We start from the raw sequence: 20,378 nt of genomic DNA, 5'->3' as shown, positions 1-20,378 counted from the left end.
GCCCGAGTCCGGCGTCGGAGCGTGAGGCCTGGACGCGACTCCTTCTCCTGGGTTCCCGCCTGACACGGGCTTCCCCCTCTGGACAACGCTACCCGGCAACTTGAAGCCCATGAATAACGGAGACAAAGGAGAAAAAAATCCATCGAACAAGAGGTCTGAAATGTTGAAAGCACACTGGAACTGAAAATCCCAACAGTGCTGGTATAAAAAGAGTTCCTTTCCATCGGAAACCTCCTCTCGTTCAGGAAGGGTCGCCGTAAGTGGCTCGTGGAGCTGTGGCAGCGACTGAACATCCCGTGGTTTAGCCCAGTTCCTTACCGGACACAATTAAGTTAAACTAGGGGAGTGAGGAAGGCTCCTGCGCGGGATGGGCTCTGAAGGATGGGGAAAGACCAGATGAGCTTTTACACAATCTGTGTTTCAAATAATATCCATCATTCTTGGTATACCGGCACAGAGTGATCCTGTTGGTGGCCTTTGACCTTCAGTGGGATTTGTAGTAAAGGGCGGCGGTCGAAGGCCCGAGATTCGGCCCCAGCACCTACCTCCACCTGCCTCCTTGAGTCACCGTCTCTAAGCCCCTGTGTTCAGCAACCGAATGAAAATGCTACAGTCAACTTTGCCACGCTCATAGGCCTCTTGCGAGCATCAGATGAGACACTGCATGTAAAAATAAGGTCTCAATTTAAATGCCATGTCTTCAGGGAGCTCCCCATTTTATATTCCCTTCTATTATCCTGTAAGTTCCTTCAGAGTACTTACCACGACGTGTAATTTACAAATACAAATATGTGTGTAACGTATCTTACTTTCTAGACTAATCAAAAGCTCTCTGTTTCTTTTATTCAACACCTAGCATGATGTTTCGTGGTGTTGTCCTTAACATTCAATTTAAAATACATGTATTTGAATAAATATTGTGTAAATTTGACTTAAATGAACAGCCTAGAAGCAAGGATGAGATTCCATAAGACTTTATCATTTCGTGCCAAGCCACTCAACCTCCTCTCTCTCTGCCGCCACTTACCACCCATTTAAATTCTGACTGGTCGTGTGGTACTCCTACATATGAAAAATCATTATTTAATTGGATGACTCATTATGACTCCATCGGGATTCTAACTTCTACAAGATTTTCAAGGGCGAGTCACCTTTCCTACAGCAGCCTTAGATGTCCTTCCCAGAGTTCCAGGAATGAGTGTTCTTCAAAATCACAGGTCACATGTTCAACTGAATTGTCATCATCATGGTATTTTCAGTATTTTACAATAGTAGATTACTATCATCACCCAGAAGTCCACACAAAAATGATGACTTCACCATTTTACTTATGTGGTGCTTGAACTGTACTCTTGTCTTTTAGCATGTCCTACATCAGCAAGATTGATGGATGACTAAGGTTTTCTTCTTGGCCACGGTAGATTTTAAATGAAAAAAAAAAATGAAAGATTCTAGGTAAGGAAGGGGGAAAGAAAGGAAACTAATGTTTATTGGGCGTATATTATGTGCCAGAATCTGTACAAATACATATTCTCATTCAGCCCTCACAACAACCCTGTGAGGTAAGTATTATACCCATTTTACCCTTTCTCTGACAATGTGGATTATCTCTATAACTTTTCTATTGACATTAGCTTCCATTTATTTACTTTTATCCTTCCTACTGTAGAGATTTTGGCAGCTGTTATACCTGAAAAGACTGAAATACTCATGTCACTCAGTAAGTATTAATTTAATGAAATAAGTTTCACAGTACATCAATAGATGATTGAAAATCAGAGGCTACCATCCTTCTGTCTTGGATAGACTTTGCTAGGCCTTGTTAAAGACCTTCTGGCCTACTAAGCATTCTTGCTTGGTTTCCACCTTTCATATTTATTAAACACACATGGTATTTTATCCATCAGCCTAACTGACTCTCTAGGCTCAGTCTCCTTAGTCTTACAGGGACCAGGAAGGTAGCCTGATGAACAATACATGTTGAATGTTCTTAATCATAAAATGACCTCTACAGCTTCTAGTTAAAAATAGTATCAACAGGGTTCGCTTGCCTCAGCATTAGATAAAAGGGGACCATCTTTCTTTTACCTATACACAGGGGAAATTCATATATTTTCCTTCATGGTTCTCCCAGCCCTGCATGAACGGACCGTTACTGAGGAGCTTAACATCTTTCCCCTACCTTCTCTTTGAAGGATGACCTTGGTCCACATCTATATCCCTAAGCAAAGAGAACCTTTAATTTTCTTTCTCATCAACTCCTTTTTGGGCTTTCTGTTTCCTCATTTGATTCTAATATCTCTGTACCTTATTATTATCTAGATAAAAGCATACTTCAGGAGGAAACTAGCCTGTGGTAGGAGGTGCCAGCTTATTTGTGCCATGCCCCCTCACCCCACCTAAATTTCAGATTTCTAAAACCTCCTTTGTAGCGACACTGTCTACCACTTCTACTCTGAGTCTTTAGGATTGGGACAACATAAATAAGTCTATTTCCCAACCTCAAGGGTATGTGGCATGTAGTCTCATCCAGCATCGTTTCACATGTCTAGGGAAATGTATAGGGGAAGATCCAGGCTCCATGTCCCACTTCTCCCTCTGTGTCCCACTAGAAAGTCCATCCTCTGTTCTTAGAGGAATTCCAGGAGTATATGATCACCCATAAATGTTTCTTCCCCCGGGCTCTTCAAAGGACGCTGTAGCTGTAGGAGAGGCTCTCCACACTGATGCCTGCCACAGCTGCATACAGTTCAGGCACCACCAACTCAGGTACCTGCAATACAGCTTTGTCATCTGCATTTCGAGCAGCTGTTTCTAGGCGTGACAGTAGCTCTCTAAGTGAGGGGCGTCTGTCCTCTTTCCACTGCCAACAGGACTTCATAAGACTATACCTGAAAGGGAAACGAGAAACAGACTTCCTTGACAAGGAAAATGTATGAGGAACAAGTCTCCTCACCTAACAAACCTTAACAGAAAAAAAACATGTAATTTTTAATCTACTTCTCATTATCCTGTCTCTCATATTCTTCCCAGAGATTATTTTCATCTCGTCCTCTTAATACGAAATCTCTCAATATTGTCTTCTCCATAGGGCACTTTTTATAATAGGAATGACTGAAGATTTCTCAGGGTACAATCAGTATGACAGAACAGTCACCACCACCACCCCATTCTGTTGCCAAAAGCTCCTTCAGAAATTGTGTTCTCATCTTTAGATGTTACTAACTTGCAGCACTGCAGACTATTGCTACAACTTATCTACCAGTAAAAGGTATATAATAGCCAGGAAAATAAGAAGTTATGGTGCAGCATCAATAATATCGTAATAACTATGTATAGTTCCAGATGGGTAATAGACTTATTGAAGTGATCACTTCAAGTTACATAAATGTCCAATCACTATGTTGTATACCTGAAACTAATATATTTTATGTTAACTGCAATTGAAAAATTGAAAAATTATAAAAATTTATGTTATGGAATGATATTATTCATACTAATTTTGGATAATGTAATTAGGCTTTTCCTTCCATTAATCCAAGTCATTTACCCCCTTTATAATTTACTTTCTTCAGGAAATTGCTTTAATCTAGATAAAAGTACTTACCATCTTTAATCTATCTTTTCTTCAATCCAGTTTAGAGAATGTATAATGCTGTCTGTTTTCAAACATTTTCATCATGTCCCAACCCTGCTGAAAAACCTACAGTGGTTTCTCTCTACCTACCATATGAAATTGATATCCAACCCCCCAGCTTCTCTACCGCATAGGCCTTGCCTATCTGAAGCCCTCTCCTCCAGCCAAGTCAGTGTGTCACTATGTACTGGATGTGGTTATCAACACCCAACTCTGTCTTTGCTTATGCTGTGCCCAATTCCTTGAATATCCTCTCTGTGGTCATTTCCTATAGGTTGGTTTTAAATCCTCTGTGAAAAGTTCCCTTGTAGACCTCAGCACTCTGTTTCCCACACTTGTTAATATTGTACCATGAGACTTTGTAAAAGATGCAACTTTAATAATACTGCTAACATTTACCAAGAACTTATTGTATAAGGCCTGGAAGTGGAACCTAACGTGCATTATTTCATTTTAGCCTCACAATAACTTTGAGGTAGGATTATCATTATACCTATTTCAAGATAAGTAAACAACATATAGTAAAGTAGCAGGACTGGAACTGAACATAAGTCTTTTTGACTCTGAAATGAATCTGAGCTTTTATCTGTTCTACTTAATGCCTCATATTTTACGATGATTCTCATGTTATTTCAGATATCTCCTCACCCAATGTTAAGTTCTTCAAGATTAGCTACTTCATCAGTTAAGTGTCTCCCCCCAGTATCAAGGACAGCCTTTTATACATAGAAAGCCTGCAAGAAATATTTGTCAGCAATTTTATTCTAGTTCTAGTATACCCAGCCAGTATCACTATACTGTGTGTGTGTTTATAGCTATGATAGTTAAGCATATTTATAATATGCTTGATACAGTAAATGTTTATTGTACAGAAACCCAGCTTGAAATTTACCCTTTTGAGGCTGCAAAAAGTTACAAAATAGCAATAATTTTCATGGAAATGTGTATTAATATATTCTCTCCTGCCTCATAAATAATTTAACCTTTTCATACGTTCTGTAACCATCCCTTTTTGTATTTTATTGGTTATAAAATTCTGAGTGTAATTTTTTAATTTTTCCTTTTTTTTGTTTTGGTTCCTACATGGGTTCCCCAGCTATCCCATTCTGCTGACAATATCGGATCCTCCCCCTCCTGTCTTTAAAATTTCTTCCTACCTCCTCCTCCTGGTTGGCTCCTAATGTGCTCAGAGCTGGAAAAACAGCCAATAATTTTTAAGAGTTAAATACTAAGTAAGAGCCAACGAATAACTCTAGTGCCATGGACTTTATGACAGCTGTATTAGAACTGAGGCTGGCAGTCTCTGACGGAGGCTGATGTTTAGACAAATAAAACACTCTGTACTTGCATTGGATTTGGTCTGCTGCTTACCTATTTTAGAAGCTTCTGGGGGAACTAAAGTTTACCAAATTTGGATTCCTCACAGAGTTCTCAGTGGTTGCCTCAACATTGTGTGTGTGTGTGTGTGTGTGTGTGTGTATGTATATATATGATATATGACATCTGAGAAAATGTGTTTTACTGCATAAGTTTGGTATAGGGATGTACATTAGCACATAAAGGGCAGCTGGGGATCATCTCTGAAAAGAGCATGATTGATAGGGAGCAAAAAAGATTTGGAATGAGAGAAGAGTAGGCCTTAAAAGCCACTTACATGGTTTGTGTGCAGCTACTGGGTCTCTTCATGATTTTCCCTCTTTGCAGATGCTGTAGAATGCTGTTAGGAGGCACTTCAGGATACGGTGGCGCCCCTGTTGGCACGGAGAGAGTAAGAGTTGCAAGAGAACTTTACGTCCTCTAGAATATGAACTATAAATCTGAAGACAACATTTTTATGTTTATGCAAGATCGCTCTTGGAATTATCCTTTATGCTTTGGATTTTAATACATCCTCGGAATTGGTAAAGTGTTGAGGAAAAGAGAAAAAGAGAATGGAAGCAAAAGAAAATTAAAAGGAGAAAGATTTCATATCAGACCAGTTCAAACCTCAGAGACTGTACTGAAACCCCTTCTCACAGCATATGTCATCCATCACTCAAACATACTTGCATACAGGTACATACCTAGAGTCACCATCTCATAAAGCAGGATCCCAAAGGACCAGCTATAAAAGAAACAAAATTGTTTAATTTCCATTTCTTCCTTTCTGAAAGAGATCTCACTTAAATATCGGAGGCTTTCAGGAAGAGCTCTATAAAGAAGGCAACGAAGGGGAGCAGAGGGTGTCTGATAAAATAAGCCCAGTAGTAGTGCCATTAGAAAGCATTTCTGGCCTGGCTGCTTGTGGCTCAGTGGTTGAGCGTCAACCCATGAACGTGGAGATCAGGGTTTGATTCCCAGTCAGGGCACATGTCCGGGTTATCATTGATGCTTCTCTCTCTCCCTCCCTCCCTCTCTCTGAAATCAATAACATATTTAGAAAAAGAAAGAATTTCTGTCCAATCCCCTTAGAGTCTAATCTCTTTGAGGACTGGGTTTATGTCTCCTTTTTCTATATTTCATATTAACAGATGTTTACTATTATTGGCTAAATTATGGGTGTGTATTATGCAAACACACAAACACATTCACCTGAACAAAAAGAAATTCCCCTCTGAATATTTTTCATCCTTTCCATTCCTTCCTGCTGAAATTCTGGCCTTTATTCTTAGTGCAAGGCCAATTAAGGTTTTAATTTATCTACTATTTCCTCAGTAGTTCTAATTGCCCAAACCAAGGAAAAATATTAACAGAACAAGCTTTATACATAATTGGAATACATATTTCCCCAAGCAATATAATTTGAGAGATGTATATTTCACTGTTCTATAATATCATCATTAAATGAGTAATATGTAATATTTCCCGGTTAAGTTTATTGCTCCTAGAACTATTGAAAAGCAGATGTGAATGAAGCAGCAATGGAAGTCTCTTAATTGACTCACCATATTAACCGACATTCTAAATGTTCTTTGCTGCTCATGATATTCATGGCTAGCAAGATAGTCTATGTTACACCTATGCACTTCTCCAAGCAATTGAGTTATTTGGTTAGCAAAATTCAATTGTGATTCTTTACAGTCCTGCTTATGCCAATCTTACGTGTCACTGTAAGTATGTAATCAAATATTATGCAAGCTAATTAAATATAAATACCAAAAAAAAGTATTAGCTCCCTGAAAAGTAGGTTGAATGCTTTGAAAATATCTATAAAAATAAGCTGCTAAAAAGAAAGTGGTATCAAATTGTGTGGGTGGCACAACCATAAAAAATTAGGAAAACTAATAATAAATGCCTGTGGTCAAATTGCTTCACAACTGTTTTCAAGTTTCTCAGAATTTAAACTGAAACTCAATTCATTATGGATGCTGTTCATACAGGAAACAACATATAACCTCAATTAGCAGGTCCATCCTCATAAAAAGGCCACAGCCCTCCTCCAAAAGAGCAATCGATGAATATCCAGTTATATGTTTAAGTTAAAATAAATTATTTGAGGTATGTGTAGCTCTTTTTATTTTAATAATTCCTGGTTTCACTGAACTTTTGTTTAAGTGGACTCACTTTTGTTTAAGTGGACTCACATCCTTCAGATAAAAAGGATTCTATGAGATACCAGTGTAAATAATCCTTCATTTTTCTTTTTGCTTTCCTAATTAAGGCTGCTAATCTAATACAGAAGGAATACTTGAAAAGGCACATAAAAGGATTGCAGCCAGATGCCAAATATGATCTGTCACGTTTCTGCTTAAGAGTCTGTCTGACTCCTAAGTACACATAATTGTAGACATAATTGACAACAGACGCTGTCATGGTCAGGGACTAGAGGACACTCGGGTCAAGAAGGGGAGAAACCCAAAGGGCAGGAACATACATGTCTCCTCTGATGCCAGGGGGTCTTAGCAGCAGCCGTTCTGGAGCGAGCCATTTGAGGGGTATGGTGCGAGTAGAGGCGATGGCCCCTTGGGTGTGGAGTTCATAAGCCAGGCCCAGTCCACAGAGCTTAGCAGTAAGGTCACACTGGATCAGAATATTTCTGGCTGCCACATCCCCATGGAGCAGATGTTTATCCTGAAGAAATTCCTGTCAATTCCAGATCAAAGATAGATCAGCTGTCTAAGGTCATGGCTTGGATCACACCCAAGGAGAAGCAGTGCTAGGAATCATCAAAAAGACAAGGACATTTTCTATTCCAAACCAGCCTTGTTAATATTGACATGTCACTTCCAAGCCACAATAAGGAATCAGACATTTTGCAAGTCTCCAACAAAACATATTCTGAACTAATATTTCTTCTTTTTCACATATAAAAGTGTTTAGGATTACCAAACTGTGCAAATAATCCAAATAACATTAATAGTGGATCTGGAATGTCTCACTTCCCCACTGAGTGTCAAGCCCTGGCCCTCCCTGATTGCACCTTTCTCTCAGAGAGGATCCCACTGGCAACTGGCAAAGGGAGTAGGTTTCAAGTTTCTAGCAGCAATCCCCCAAACAAGGTAAATATACATAGAAAAATTGAGTGTCATAATAATACATTTACATGGAGTTTCGAGTCACTTCATTTTGTCCCTAAAATAACTAGATGAAGTGAATTAAGGAAGTATCTTTTAGGTAAATCTAAATGGTTACACAAGGTCACACAGTTATTAAGTGGTAGTGACAAGAACCAGGTAGAATTCTAATTCATAGGAATTACTAAAAATTCTACTAATAATTCTCAAGCCAGGCTGAAAATTGGAATTGCCTGATAGCTTTTTAAAAACAAGATTTTCACCCCATATTTACTTAACTGAAGTCCAGGCAGAGGGACCTGGTAATCTATACTTTTAAGAAGTATTAAAATGATTCTAAGCACAGCCAACAAGCACTTGAGAACCACTGCTCCCAGATGATGCTGGTTTGCTGGGATCATTTGCCCCAGCATCAAGCTATTCAAGGCATATGCAGAAGTTGAAAAGCTTTACATGAACGAAGAGCTAGAGATTGAGGTCTATGATACCAAACAAGATGGTATGAAAAAAAAAAAAAGATTAAGGTGGTAATTTCCAATCACTGATGATGAAGGAAATAGTGACTAGCAATTTTTCTGTCTCTGGTGGAGTTTTCTTTTTATTTTTTCTATCACCATTTATTCCCCCCATGTCCTTTTCGACCTCTACCCCCCCCCCCCGGTGGAGTTTCAGAACAAATAAATTGTAATGTAATGAGAAGAATTGAAGAATGAAGTAACTTCGAGGTTGTGAAAAGTAAGAAAAAAATAGTATGATATTGTCTCATAGCTGGTAACCTAGGGACCTGATGACTTCATCCACAGAATCAATGCATCCCAATGGGGCTCCTCTGTAATTATGGCTCAGAATACAAGGTAGGCTGTACCCTACCACCCTAACTTTATTAAGGAACTATACCAGCTAGGTCCTCCAAACACCAGAGATAATACTCACTAATATGATGTGCTCTCTCCCCTGTCCCATGGGAGCTTCAGCTATGACTACTGCTCTTTTCTCATCTCACTACATTTTTCCCTAAGCTTTCCCTTATTCCATGTAGGTCCCTGGTATATTTCACGCCTCCAGAGGGCAAGATACATAAAATACTTAAAGTAGAAGCTTCACAGAGCCTTGATTTTCTTTTTTTGTTTGTTTTGTTTTTGTTTTTGTTTTTGTTTTCCTCAGGTTCCCACAGAGAGTTTATGAGGGAGCCAAAGCCAGTGAAAGGACGAAGGAGTCCTACTTCAACATCCCTCCTCGAAGCTTCTGGCCTCTGCAAGACGGAATATTCTGGGAGAGAGGGCCTGCCCTGTGTGAGGCCACATGGAGCCTCTCATACCACAGCTTGTGGGATCCCGAAGACCCAGGAACAGGAGAGAAATGACATAATCCCCACCCCAGGAGGGTGCTGAGGACGTGCCTTACTCTCCCCCAAAGGGCTACAGCTCTAGCCATCAGGACCTCTGGAAGAAAGGCCAGGATGCCTGGCTCTCCGATCGGCCAGCCTAATCCTCAACGTGAAGGCCTGGGCAGTGGGCCTGGCTGACAGCTTGGGTCAGACCTGGCCCCAGGCATCTACTCTAGGAGCTAACACCTAACATCCAAACGTGATTTAAAACTCAGGACTGCTCTCTTGCTGACGAAAGCCACAGCCCAGATAATGGCAATGCTGCCAGACCCTGGCCAGACATAGAGACTCAAGCTGAATGGTGTATGAGATTGTGAGGAGACCCACGGGGAGGAACAGAGCCCTGATTTTCTATAGCAAATGCTATTTTAAATGCAATTATCTAAATAATTTCATAGACGAAGTCATATGAATTTCCTGAGTAATTACGGCAAAGATAAATTTTTTCTCTTAAGACCCGGGTTCTTTCTCTTACTCTTTAAGTTGATTTAAAATAAAGGAATGGTCTCCCTATGGTCCCTTCTTATGGCCCCTCTTCCACTCGCTCCTTCTTTTTAAAGCATATGTATTTTCTATCACGTTCAAGATCAAAGCAAGTCTCCAGCAGAACATGTTCTGAACTAGTATTTCTCGTTTTTCAGGTATAAAATGGTATACTTCCTTCTGGTTCTGTAGCCTTTTACCCATTGTTTATCTTCTCATATCTTCTCCCAATATGCTTCCTTATGTGCCCCTTTTACATCTATTAATATTAGTATGTATGGGGAAAGGGAAGTATCAAGCAAGTGGACATAAAGCTCTTGGCCCTGGTTTTTGAACTCTGAGAAACCTTTTACAACCAACCCTTCCTATTCCGTCTAAAAACCCTAAGCTGACTACTTTCTGCCCAGAATTTACCAATCCTGTAGTATATTATCTAAATGATTTCATAAAGAAAGAACTGAAAATAACTTTTCAGTGCTTGAGTATCTGCTCTCTAACTTCCATCTGATTTTCTTTATAACATGTACCCCTTTAGGAATATAAGCATGAAAGGTATGACATCAAATACCAGGCCAACGGGAAAAATCCCTACCATCTGTTGTCATTTTGCTCAGCTTACCAAAGCCAAGAGAACTTGCTTCCCAATGTGATATATTTGTTTTTCTGTGAGATCATAGAGAAGGCCATCCATGGTCATCACATCCTGAAGAGACAGCGAAAAGAGCATTATATCAAAATGACATGAACAGATTTTTTAAAAAAATATAAGGGCAGAGATATTCTTACATGCAGATAGCAAAGCTAAGAAAAAGATCCAAAAAGACATAGAACTGTAAGGTTTAAGGAGAGACTGATATTAGAGATTCTCAGATATGCAGAGAAATACAATGATTTATTGGACTGGAAATAAATAATAAAGAATGTAGATGAACAGCAGAATGAAGGAAGAACAGAAGAGCAGGTAAGAAAGACAAGTATATGTCCCTTGGGTAAAGCATCAGTTTTCCTGCATGTGTGTGTGTGAGTAATTAAGCACATTAACTGAACGCATTTTTATTGAATGCCTACTATGTGCCAGCTTCCATCTTAGGAACACAGAATATACGAATGAGCAAAATAAACATGTCATACATAAATGTATAATTACACACCTATAAGCACCATGGAGAAAATGGTGAGGGAAGGGGAGCTGATTCGGGTGAGGAACAAGGAAAGCTTTTGATGAGATTTGAAGGATGAATTGACATTGACTATGCAAAGAAGAGAAGGGAGAAGTTTGGGGTAGTGAGAAAAGCATATGAAGGTCATCTAAAATAGAGAAGCATGGTAATTTTGGAAAACAGAAAGCAGCTAGTGAGGTCAGAGCACAGAACAAGTTAGAGCTGGGTAAGCTCTTTAAAAGGTTTAAAGCACCTGCAGACTTGCACATTGCACCGCTGGATGGAAGACGTCAACAGGCTCCCTTTCTCGCACCCATTTAGTAGTAAAATCATCAGCATACTGAGGAGGCTTGTTTAATATCAAACGTGCTCATTGGCAAAGAACTAACTAAGGAAGCATGCAGTGCTTCAGAAAGAGGAATATATAGAGAAGTAGGGAGACTGTAAGGAAAAGGAATCGTACTTTAGTCTGGAAATTAATTTGTTAAAATATGAATTTGAGGTACAAAGAAAAGCTGAATTTTTCCTCAACTCAGCCCTGGCATACTAGGGTGATGTTACAGAATGGAAAACACACAACAAAAACAACAACAAAATTACAATCAGTACTATAGTTATGCTATGTCATTATCACCATTAACAGCTACCATTTTGAGTGTTTGCTATATACCAATCACTGCTATGTTTTTAATTACATAATTTCTTTTAATGTTAATAATAATTTATTATTTCTCCCATTTTACAGATTCAGAAAACTCAGGCTCAGAGACTTGCTCAAATTCACGTAGCTACTAGGAGGTGGAACCTGAAGTCTGCACTCTAAATTGGCAATATGGTAGCTATTAGACACCTGTGGCTATTTAAATGTGTATCATTTAAATGAAATAAAACTGAAAATTCAGTTTCTCAGCCACATCAGCCACATTTCAAGTATTCCATAGTCACATGAGATTAGTGGCAACGATATTAGACATAAAATATTCATCATAAAAAGTTCTGTTGGTTGGTGACACTCACTGTTATGCTATTATAATGTCCCTCTACTTTGTCACTTGTCAGGCTCACTGACATGTGAACAGCTAATCAGCCAGGTAAAGCCTTTCCTTTCTAACACCTCTACCCTACTACTGACCCGGCGACAGGTCCAGAGAAAGCTGAGCAGGTCGCCCTGGGCCACATCCTCCAACACCATATAGAGCGGCTCTCCTTCTGTGCAGCAGCCTTCCAGCTGGACCAGGTTCTGGTGCTCCCCCAGGTACTGATAGAACTGGATTCGCCCTAAGAAATCCTTTATCTCGTGGAGCCCAGCTGGTTCTGTGGAGAACAGAAGAACCGTGGTCGGTGAACTGTCAGAGCATTTCAGATAAAACGGGAAGACTGAGGCAGGAAGCAACCTCAGGTGATAATTCTCACGGCTCTAAAGGGGAGTGAACATAGATAAAAAGTAAATAGGGAACCAACTGGAAGATGATCCTCACTGATCTTTTGTCAAAGGCGACAGAATCGTTACAACTAGGGAAGCTTTCATCTGCCTAAACAGGCAAGTGTTGTGTTCACATTGACATGTATCACAGCCTGGGCCTGCTGATTGATGATCTTGCTTATCCAGTTGTTGTCCTATCCTGTTCTCTGCATCTGCCATCGCTGGCCCATATCATGAATATCAGCAAAAAAAGAAAAAAAGAGAAGAAAAAAGAAAAGAAAAGAAAAGAAAAGAAAAGAAAAGAAAAGAAAAGAAAAGAAAAGAAAAGAAAAGAAAAGAAAAGAAAGACAGTACCAGAGAAAAATATCAAATAGTGGAGAAAAAGTGCAGAATCAACCTCAACATCTTTATCAAGTAACAGCCAGTACGGAAAAATCAGTTTGAACAGCCTTGGTAGGCAAGGTTGAGCTAAGAACAAAACAAGACCCCGAGAACATTTCTGTCTTCAGTTTTCACTTTCTAACCCCATCTCATTCTGCACACAGCTGTGATCACAACTACCTGTTGACTAACATCCTAATGTCTGCAAAGCCTGTTAGCATTTACTGTTAGAGGGGCTCACAGTGGACAAGTAAAAAGGGACAGGGAATTCTAGCATTTCTCCTTTTACCTTTTAAAGCCTTGAGGACAATGCTCTTGGACTTAGCTGGGTCCCCAGGGTACATCTTGGTTCGATAGATGGCCCCACAAGTACCATTGTAGATCAGCTCGAGAACCGCAGAGAGTTGCTCCCGGGGCAACTGCAGCTTAGCCAGGCCACGTGTGGACGTTCGTAGGAGGCTTGCCACCGATGTCTCCTTAAGTGGCACAAACACACCTCGGTGTCCTTCTGCTTCCCCGTTTTGGCCCCTAGATGGAGGCACAGGAGCAATGCCTAGAAAAAAAGCGATGATAACAACCAGCTTTTTCCTACCCTCCAGACTCCAGGAAAGCAGAGCTTGAGACAAGCTGGCAGGAAAGTTCCTTTAACAATTTTTTGTCCAGCCGTTGTGGGGATATCTTCTGATGCCTCTCTGTAAACCGGCATCAATACCAACCTTGTAGGACTTTTATAATAATTCCATTACTTCTAAGACAACTCAAGATGACCTCTGGAAAGTGGTAATAAAAAGCATCAATGATACTATTTCATGCTTGAAGGTCAGGAAAGGCCTTTGTGATGACATATGAGAAATACCTGGAAGCAATTAGAGTAAGCGATAAGGTGTCAGGAAGGGCATTACAGACAAAGGGGCCCAGCGTACAAAGGCATTGAAGGAGGCTACCTGGCATACTTGAGGAAGGGGAGTGAAGCCCGCGCAGTGGAACGGCTGGAGGATTACAGGAGAGGAGGCCACAGAGGGCCCAGATCATGTAAGACTACTGAAAGAATTCTGTTTTCATTCTAAGATGGGAAGCTACGCGAGAGTTTCAAGCAGAGAATTGACAGGACTGACACTTTGAAAGAATCATTCTGCTGAGAATAAATACAGCAGGAGGACACAGGGGCAGAAGCCAGGAACCCAGTCAGGAGTGAATTACAATGAGCTAGGAGAGGTGAGAGTGGGGCGAGTTTATTTGGGGGATAGAGTTAACAGGGTTTGCTAATGGGCTGGACGGACATCTTTAATATTTTAGACTGAACACACGGAAAGCTGGGTTTGCCCTTTACTTCCCCGCGTAAAACCAGCCACAAAGCTGTTGGACTGCAAGGGCGCCCCACCCCGTGGGAAGACCAGTAGTGGCGGGTATTTGCGAGGGAATTTCAGTGCCTCTGTCTCGGACACACTACCTATGAAATATATATTAGATCCCAACTGCAAAGTAGGTGATTTAATATAAGAACCTGGAGTTCAGGGGCGGGGGCTATAATTAGAACAGAGAAAGCCTTTGAATCTGCAGGCTTAAAACCAGAGCACTTAGAAAGTGACGGGAGATTTAAAGGGGGGAGAAAAGAAAAAGTGTTTCAAGAGGAAAGAAGTACAAAATTGTTTCAGGGGTTTTGACAGGTCAGATAAGATGAGGACTCGGCACAGCTGTCGTTGGTGATCTTGGAAAGAGCTGTTGGGGCGGAGCGGCGGGGGTGAGGGCCTCGTTTGGGTGCATCCAAAGGAGCCGGCGAGGAGGGCGCGGGGGCAGCGCGCCAGGTGGCCGCCCGCCGGGGGCAGGTGGCCGAGCCGGGCGCTCGCCGGGGGCAGGTGGCCGAGCCGGGCCGCCCGCCGGGGGCAGGTGGCCGAGCCGGGGCCACTCGCCGGGGGCAGGTGGCCGAGCCGGGGCCACTCGCCGGGGGCAGGTGGCCGAGCCAGGCGCTCGCCGGGGGCAGGTGGCCGAGCCAGGGCGCTCGGCGGGGGCAGGTGGCCGAGCCGGGGCCACTCGCCGGGGGCAGGTGGCCGGGCCGGGCGCTCGCCGGGGGCAGGTGGCCGAGCCGGGCGCTCGCCGGGGGCAGGTGGCCGAGCCAGGGCGCCCGCTGGGGGCAGGTGGCCGAGCCGGGGCCACTCGCCGGGGGCAGGTGGCCGGGCCGGGCGCTCGCCGGGGGCAGGTGGCCGAGCCGGGGCGCCCGCCGGGGGCAGGTGGCCGAGCTGGGGCCGCTCGCTGGGGGCAGGTGGCCGAGCCGGGCGCTCGCCGGGGGCAGGTGGCCGAGCCAGGGCGCCCGCTGGGGGCAGGTGGCCGAGCCGGGGCCACTCGCTGGGGGCAGGTGGCCGGGCCGGGCGCTCGCCGGGGGCAGGTGGCCGAGCCGGGGCGTCCGCCGGGGGCAGGTGGCCGAGCTGGGGCCGCTCGCCGGGGGCAGGTGGCCGAGCCGGGGCGTCCGCCGGGGGCAGGTGGCCGGGCCGGGGCCACTCGCCGGGGGCAGGTGGCCGAGCCGGGCGCTCGCCGGGGGCAGGTGGCCGAGCCGGGCGCTCGCCGGGGGCAGGTGGCCGAGCCGGGCGCTCGCTGGGGGCAGGTGGCTGAGCTGGGGCCGCTCTCTGGGGGCTGGGGGCTGAGCGGGGCTGAGCGGGGCCGCTCGCCCCCCCCCCCCCCCCCCGAAGCCGGCTCTGCGCCCGCGGGGGCGCCTGGCTGCCCCGCACCTTCGCGCCCGGCTTTACGCGGCCGGCCGGCGAGTTGGGCCTTTCGGCCAGGTGGGCACTACCGGAGCCGGGAACTACCGCTTGATGGGCGAAAACCTCGAAGCTTTCCCCATGACCGGCTGGCCCTTCCCGCCGCGCGGCCGGGGCCCACGCGTGCCAGGCGCGCGGGAGAGGCGCGGGCCCCCAGCCCTCCCGCGTGGCCCGCGGCCGCCGTCCGTGCGGCGCGGCGACAAACCCGAGGGCCGGGTGACCCAGCCCTGCCGGCCGTGGCAGGGACGCCTCTCCGCCCGGGAATCCTCGGAGCGCCCAGCTTTCGCACAGGGGCTTTGCGATAAGAAATGCCAGGTGCCGGCGTGGCTGCTCCCTCGGCAAGCGGATGGCATCGGCGAGCCCCGGGGTCGGAGTTTTGCAGGGTACGGAGAAGGCGAAAGCCAAGCTCAAGCTGTAGGAAGGCGAGCGGGCCCGTCACACGCAACCGTGGGAGCTTCGGAGCCGCGGGGACACGCCAGGCTGGGCAGCGCCGCCCGTGCCCTCCACCGACCGCCGCCGGGGCCTGGTGCCCACCGCCGCTGCTGCGCTGGGCTGTGACGTTTCCGTTCACGGTTATCCCAGATGGTGTGAATGCTCCCAAGACAGCCAGGAGGCCAGCGAGTAAAGGATGTGTTATTAGTTTTAAGAAAGTGTTTAGTTGTTTTTATTTTCAAAAATAGTTATTAGGAGACTGTCTGATTGTTTCCTGCAGACGCGTCCCCAAGGGCTCCCACCGGGCACTGCCACAGCCTGCACTGTAAACGAGGGACCGCCCCTGGGTGCCTTAGCAGAGCTACATTCAGGTGTGTTTGTCTTTGTCAGCAATACTATGTGAGAGGACAGACGGTGGATATAATCGTATAAAAAAATTAACGGCAATCATTTTGACAGGGGGACTATGTAAAATTTAAATGCAATAAAAAATAACTGTAAGGGAAGTTGATTTACCAAGAGGAGTAAATTTAGTTCAATACGTTATAACCATCTGTCAATGTTTACCTTTGTTCCACCTTCAGCTCTTGTTTTTGTTGGGGAGCTTTTGGGTGCAAGTAACAGAAAACCCTCATTCTAATGGCTTAAACAGTAAGGACATTTATAATCCCAAATTACGGAGGGCTCCGTCGCTCAGTGAGGAGCCAGGCTCCTTCCACCTCTGCTCGGCTGCCTTTAGTATTGGCTTCATCCTCAGGCTGTGGCTGCTCCATGGACTCATGGAGAACTGGCAGCACCCAGGGAAAGAAGATGAGCAGTTTTTCCCTGTCTCCTTCCCGGACTTGAAGAACCCCTTTCACAGAGGTCCCCCCAGCAAGCCTCTCCTTGTTTCTGCTCATGTCTCATTATTGCTCAGGAATGGATCACACGGCCATTCTCCCCAGTCACCGCCAACGGCACCAGGATTCCTATAATTGTCTGCTAGTAACCGTTTGGAAGGGAGTGGGTGTTGGGAAGTCGCTGGCACTGACCACTACAGTTCTGTGCTTTTATCAGAAACAGGATGTATTATTTTCTCCTGCATCTTAATTTGTGGAAATATAATCCTCTTCATATTTATGCGAACTAAGAATTAATATTGTCTCAATTAAATTTGATTACATTTATGAGGAGATAAAGCTGGAACTTAAAGTTGGATGCTTGAATACCCTCAAATTTTATATGTATGTGGTTTTTATATTTTCACAGTTGAAATAAGGCAATTTTTATAATATCAATGTTGTGTAATTATTATTTTAATAAAGCTTAAGCCTTACAGGTCCTTAAAAAAGGGAGAGAGAGAATGCGACAAGTAGTAGTGAGAATGAGTTTAAACAACTTATTTGAGAAGTTTTTCTACAAGAGTGAATTATAAGAGAATTAGGATAAAATTTAGAGAGAGATTAAGGATCAGCCACTCTAATTACTGTCAGATTTTTCCCCTTCTTTTTACTCTTAGTATCATGTCCTAGCTGGTTGTCTTTCATTACATGCTCAGTGGTACTCCAGAACAGCATACCATTTACTACCTAACACTTAAAAGACTATTATGAAAGCTGCCCCTTTTCATCCTGTGTTCCAGGGGCACAGAGCAGGGCTGGAATGTATTAGAGTAAGATGTCATCCTTCAAAGCTGGTAACAAAGCCGTGGGCTTTACCCACGAGGTCTTCCTCCCAGACCCTTAGGCATTCATGTGGCCAAAGATTTGATAGCATGATAAGAGGACAGAAACAGGTCACACGAGGCCTCCTCTTGCCTATTCTGGTTTCAGCTAACAAGCCTATGTGGAGTTTCTACTCATGAATTATCTACTTCCAAAAGAAGAGCTCACGCATCTCTCAGTTCCACAGGAAGGGACCCAGGCCTCCTTTTCCACTGCAGGGACCTAGACCTCTAGACTTGGACCCATCAAGACTTGGGTTTTATTTTTCTGCAATCTCTGTCTTCCCTGAGCCTCTGTCCAGCCCCAGTTTGAGCTTTACCTTGGAGTCCAGGAGACTGCTGTTGGGCTCTTTTTCCTCTGATAAAAAGCCACAGGATGACCCCAAGAATGATGAGGGAGATGCCAACCAGAAAGGCTGGGATGACGATGATTTCATACTGCTGCTGCTGGATAACTGGGTAGGAAATTAAACGGGAAGAGAAGAGATTAAAGAAGCCTAACCTGATATCAACGCAAGTTCCCCTACCCACCGGCCTTCACTCGTCATACAGAAATGGTCATCTCTTCTTCCTTCCACTCTACTTCCATTCAATGGAAACCCTACTGGGGGCAACTCTCTTATCCAAACCGCCAGTGTCCCTCTTTCTTAACCCAACAAGTGTGCTCTGTGCTTCTCGTATTTTTCCTATCGCGATGAAGAATGCAGCCTCTGGATCTCACCTGCCACTTTTCAAAAACAATGGCCTCTACGCCCATTTCTTTATCAATACTGTCTTCATTTCTACTACAAATCAAATTATTCTCCCCCTAGAATCTATTCAGACCTAAGTCTTCATTCTTCTAAGGTCAGAACTTATACTTTTGTACTTACTACACAACTTGTCGCTGAGACTGCATTCCTTTAGCTTCTGTGTCATGCCCTTCTCCTCTCCCATGGCACACAGCTGTCCACTCCTAGGCTTGATCCATAGAGAATGCACAGAGCATGGCTGAGAATACCAAGGACTGGGTCGTCCTGAAAATAAAATGGGGCACACAGAGAACTTTAAACCACAGCTACAGATGACTGGATATTAAGGACAAGGCTACCTGGAACTCTGAGCCTTACGTTCATCTCTGTCAGTCTACCTGATATTCTGGCTGGAAGAATTTTATTCTTTTTTTCAAATTTTTATTTATTGAGTTTTAGAGAGACAGATTATAGTTACTATAAGGACTCTTCATGTGAATCACTTTTAATTCTGTATAATAAGTACATATTTGAAATGACACCTCCAAAATCCTGGATCTTTCTTTCTAAAAAGAACTGGCAGTTACTACCCTTCAATATATCTACGAACTTTATTTTTGTTAACAAGAGTCTCCCCTCACTTTATGGTCAGCAAAGCCTACTTATTTAATTCTGATTGATCTGAAAGAAACTATGGTGATTTTCCACTGTCTAGGAATCCTAGGTAGTCATTTGATAACAAGGTAAAATTTTAAAAACCAGAATTGTAGCTTATATGATATATGATATTATATATGTTAGTTACATTAGCCATATTATATCACGTTGTGTTTTATTATTGATACTAATAACCACAGTGCTATCTATTGAGGTAGAGTCTTTTAGTGCCTGAAACACACATGTAAAGAAGTTTCTCAACTCCAGCCACGCCTCCTTTTCATTATAACTGGAGCTCCGTGAGCTTGTAGGGTGGGATGAAAGTTAAGCAACTTCCTTACAACTTAGAAGACAGGTGTGTGGTTGGTTGATAGAAGCCCAACTAAACAGAGGAGTAGCCTAAAGGAGAAAAATTGCAGAGAAGTGAATTCTTATCCGTGGGTTTTTGTATAACAAGGGATCTGTGAAGTCAATGAATAAATAATAAGACGGCAAAGTCCATCTCATTGAGTTTGAAAGCCGAAAAGGCAAGGTGAAAGGTAATTGACACAATTTCCACAATTCCACAAGACCACATGGAAAGAAAAGCATTTAATGACAGGGCCAAAAACAGAGAGCCTTGAGAGGGTGAAATGAAGAAGGTCTTAAAAATAAACATATGTTCAACCAGGGGAATTCAAAAGCTATTTGAAAATTTTTCACTGCCATTCTCATGCTTATTTCCCTTGCCTCTTACTTCCTTTTCAGCGCATTATCATATGTAATTATTTTCATTTAGGGAGCAGCAGTTTAATGAGTTCGGCTCACTGGGAATAGGTTCTGTGAGCATAATCTCTCTTACCATAGTATAAGTGGAAGATAGGTCAGTCAGCAGCCAGCTCAAACTCGTGAGCTCTGCCCAGAAACCAAACCACACACCCACTAATACATACTGAAGGAGGTTATTTAAAGCCCAGAGTACACACGTATCCCCACATAGAGCTGCTCATGGTGGGCCACTCTCAACTACAGGCACATGGCCAACATACCTACCCCCAATGTCTCATACCCACGTTCATACCCCTGCTCCTGGAGCACATTTATTACAGAGCACCCACCTTTGGAGACAATAAGACCTTTTATTGCATTTCCTGGAAAAC

General features: G+C 43.7%; 1 protein-coding gene and 1 long non-coding RNA gene across 3 annotated transcripts; one reads left to right on the top strand and one right to left on the bottom strand.

The window, feature by feature from the left end:
- Positions 1 to 1,453: 1,453 nt before the first annotated feature.
- Positions 1,454 to 18,822, bottom strand: STYK1 (serine/threonine/tyrosine kinase 1). The gene is made up of 9 exons (XM_081130710.1): positions 18,724 to 18,822; positions 18,172 to 18,306; positions 13,254 to 13,517; positions 12,293 to 12,474; positions 10,620 to 10,703; positions 7,491 to 7,699; positions 5,701 to 5,741; positions 5,292 to 5,388; positions 1,454 to 2,891 (listed from the first exon to the last, which is right to left on the bottom strand). Exons 1-9 carry the CDS (start codon positions 18,785 to 18,787, stop codon positions 2,687 to 2,689), a joined length of 1,281 nt encoding a protein of 426 aa, XP_080986836.1. The 5' UTR covers positions 18,788 to 18,822; the 3' UTR covers positions 1,454 to 2,686.
- LOC308554020 lies at positions 1,474 to 10,039 on the top strand. 2 transcript variants are annotated; one of them, XR_013998327.1, is made up of 4 exons: positions 1,474 to 1,562; positions 1,670 to 1,720; positions 5,342 to 5,692; positions 9,295 to 10,039. It is a non-coding gene; the product is annotated as an uncharacterized lncRNA (long non-coding RNA). The 2 variants fall into 2 exon arrangements; XR_013998328.1 differs by lacking the exon at positions 9,295 to 10,039 and having other exon boundaries at positions 5,342 to 7,466.
- Positions 18,823 to 20,378: the final 1,556 nt, after the last annotated feature.

This window comes from Miniopterus schreibersii (genome assembly GCF_964146895.1).
Source record: "Miniopterus schreibersii genome assembly, chromosome: 2".
In the NCBI taxonomy this organism is placed as follows: domain Eukaryota; kingdom Metazoa; phylum Chordata; class Mammalia; order Chiroptera; family Miniopteridae; genus Miniopterus; species Miniopterus schreibersii.
The sequence above is the reverse complement of the archived record's forward strand: the minus strand, read 5'-3'. Positions and strand labels throughout refer to the sequence as shown.

Excerpts from the sequence above, each read along its gene's own strand:
- STYK1 (XM_081130710.1), bottom strand. The coding sequence starts at position 18,787 with ATGGGAGAGGAGAAGGGCATGACACAGAAGCTAAAGGAATGCAGTCTC. Across the intron at positions 13,518-18,171 it reads GCAGTCTCCTGGACTCCAAG|GCATTGCTCCTGTGCCTCCA; the intron begins GTAAAGCTCAAA and ends CTTTTTTTCTAG. Across the intron at positions 10,704-12,292 it reads TTCTCTGGACCTGTCGCCGG|GATGTGATGACCATGGATGG; the intron begins GTCAGTAGTAGG and ends CTGTCTCTTCAG.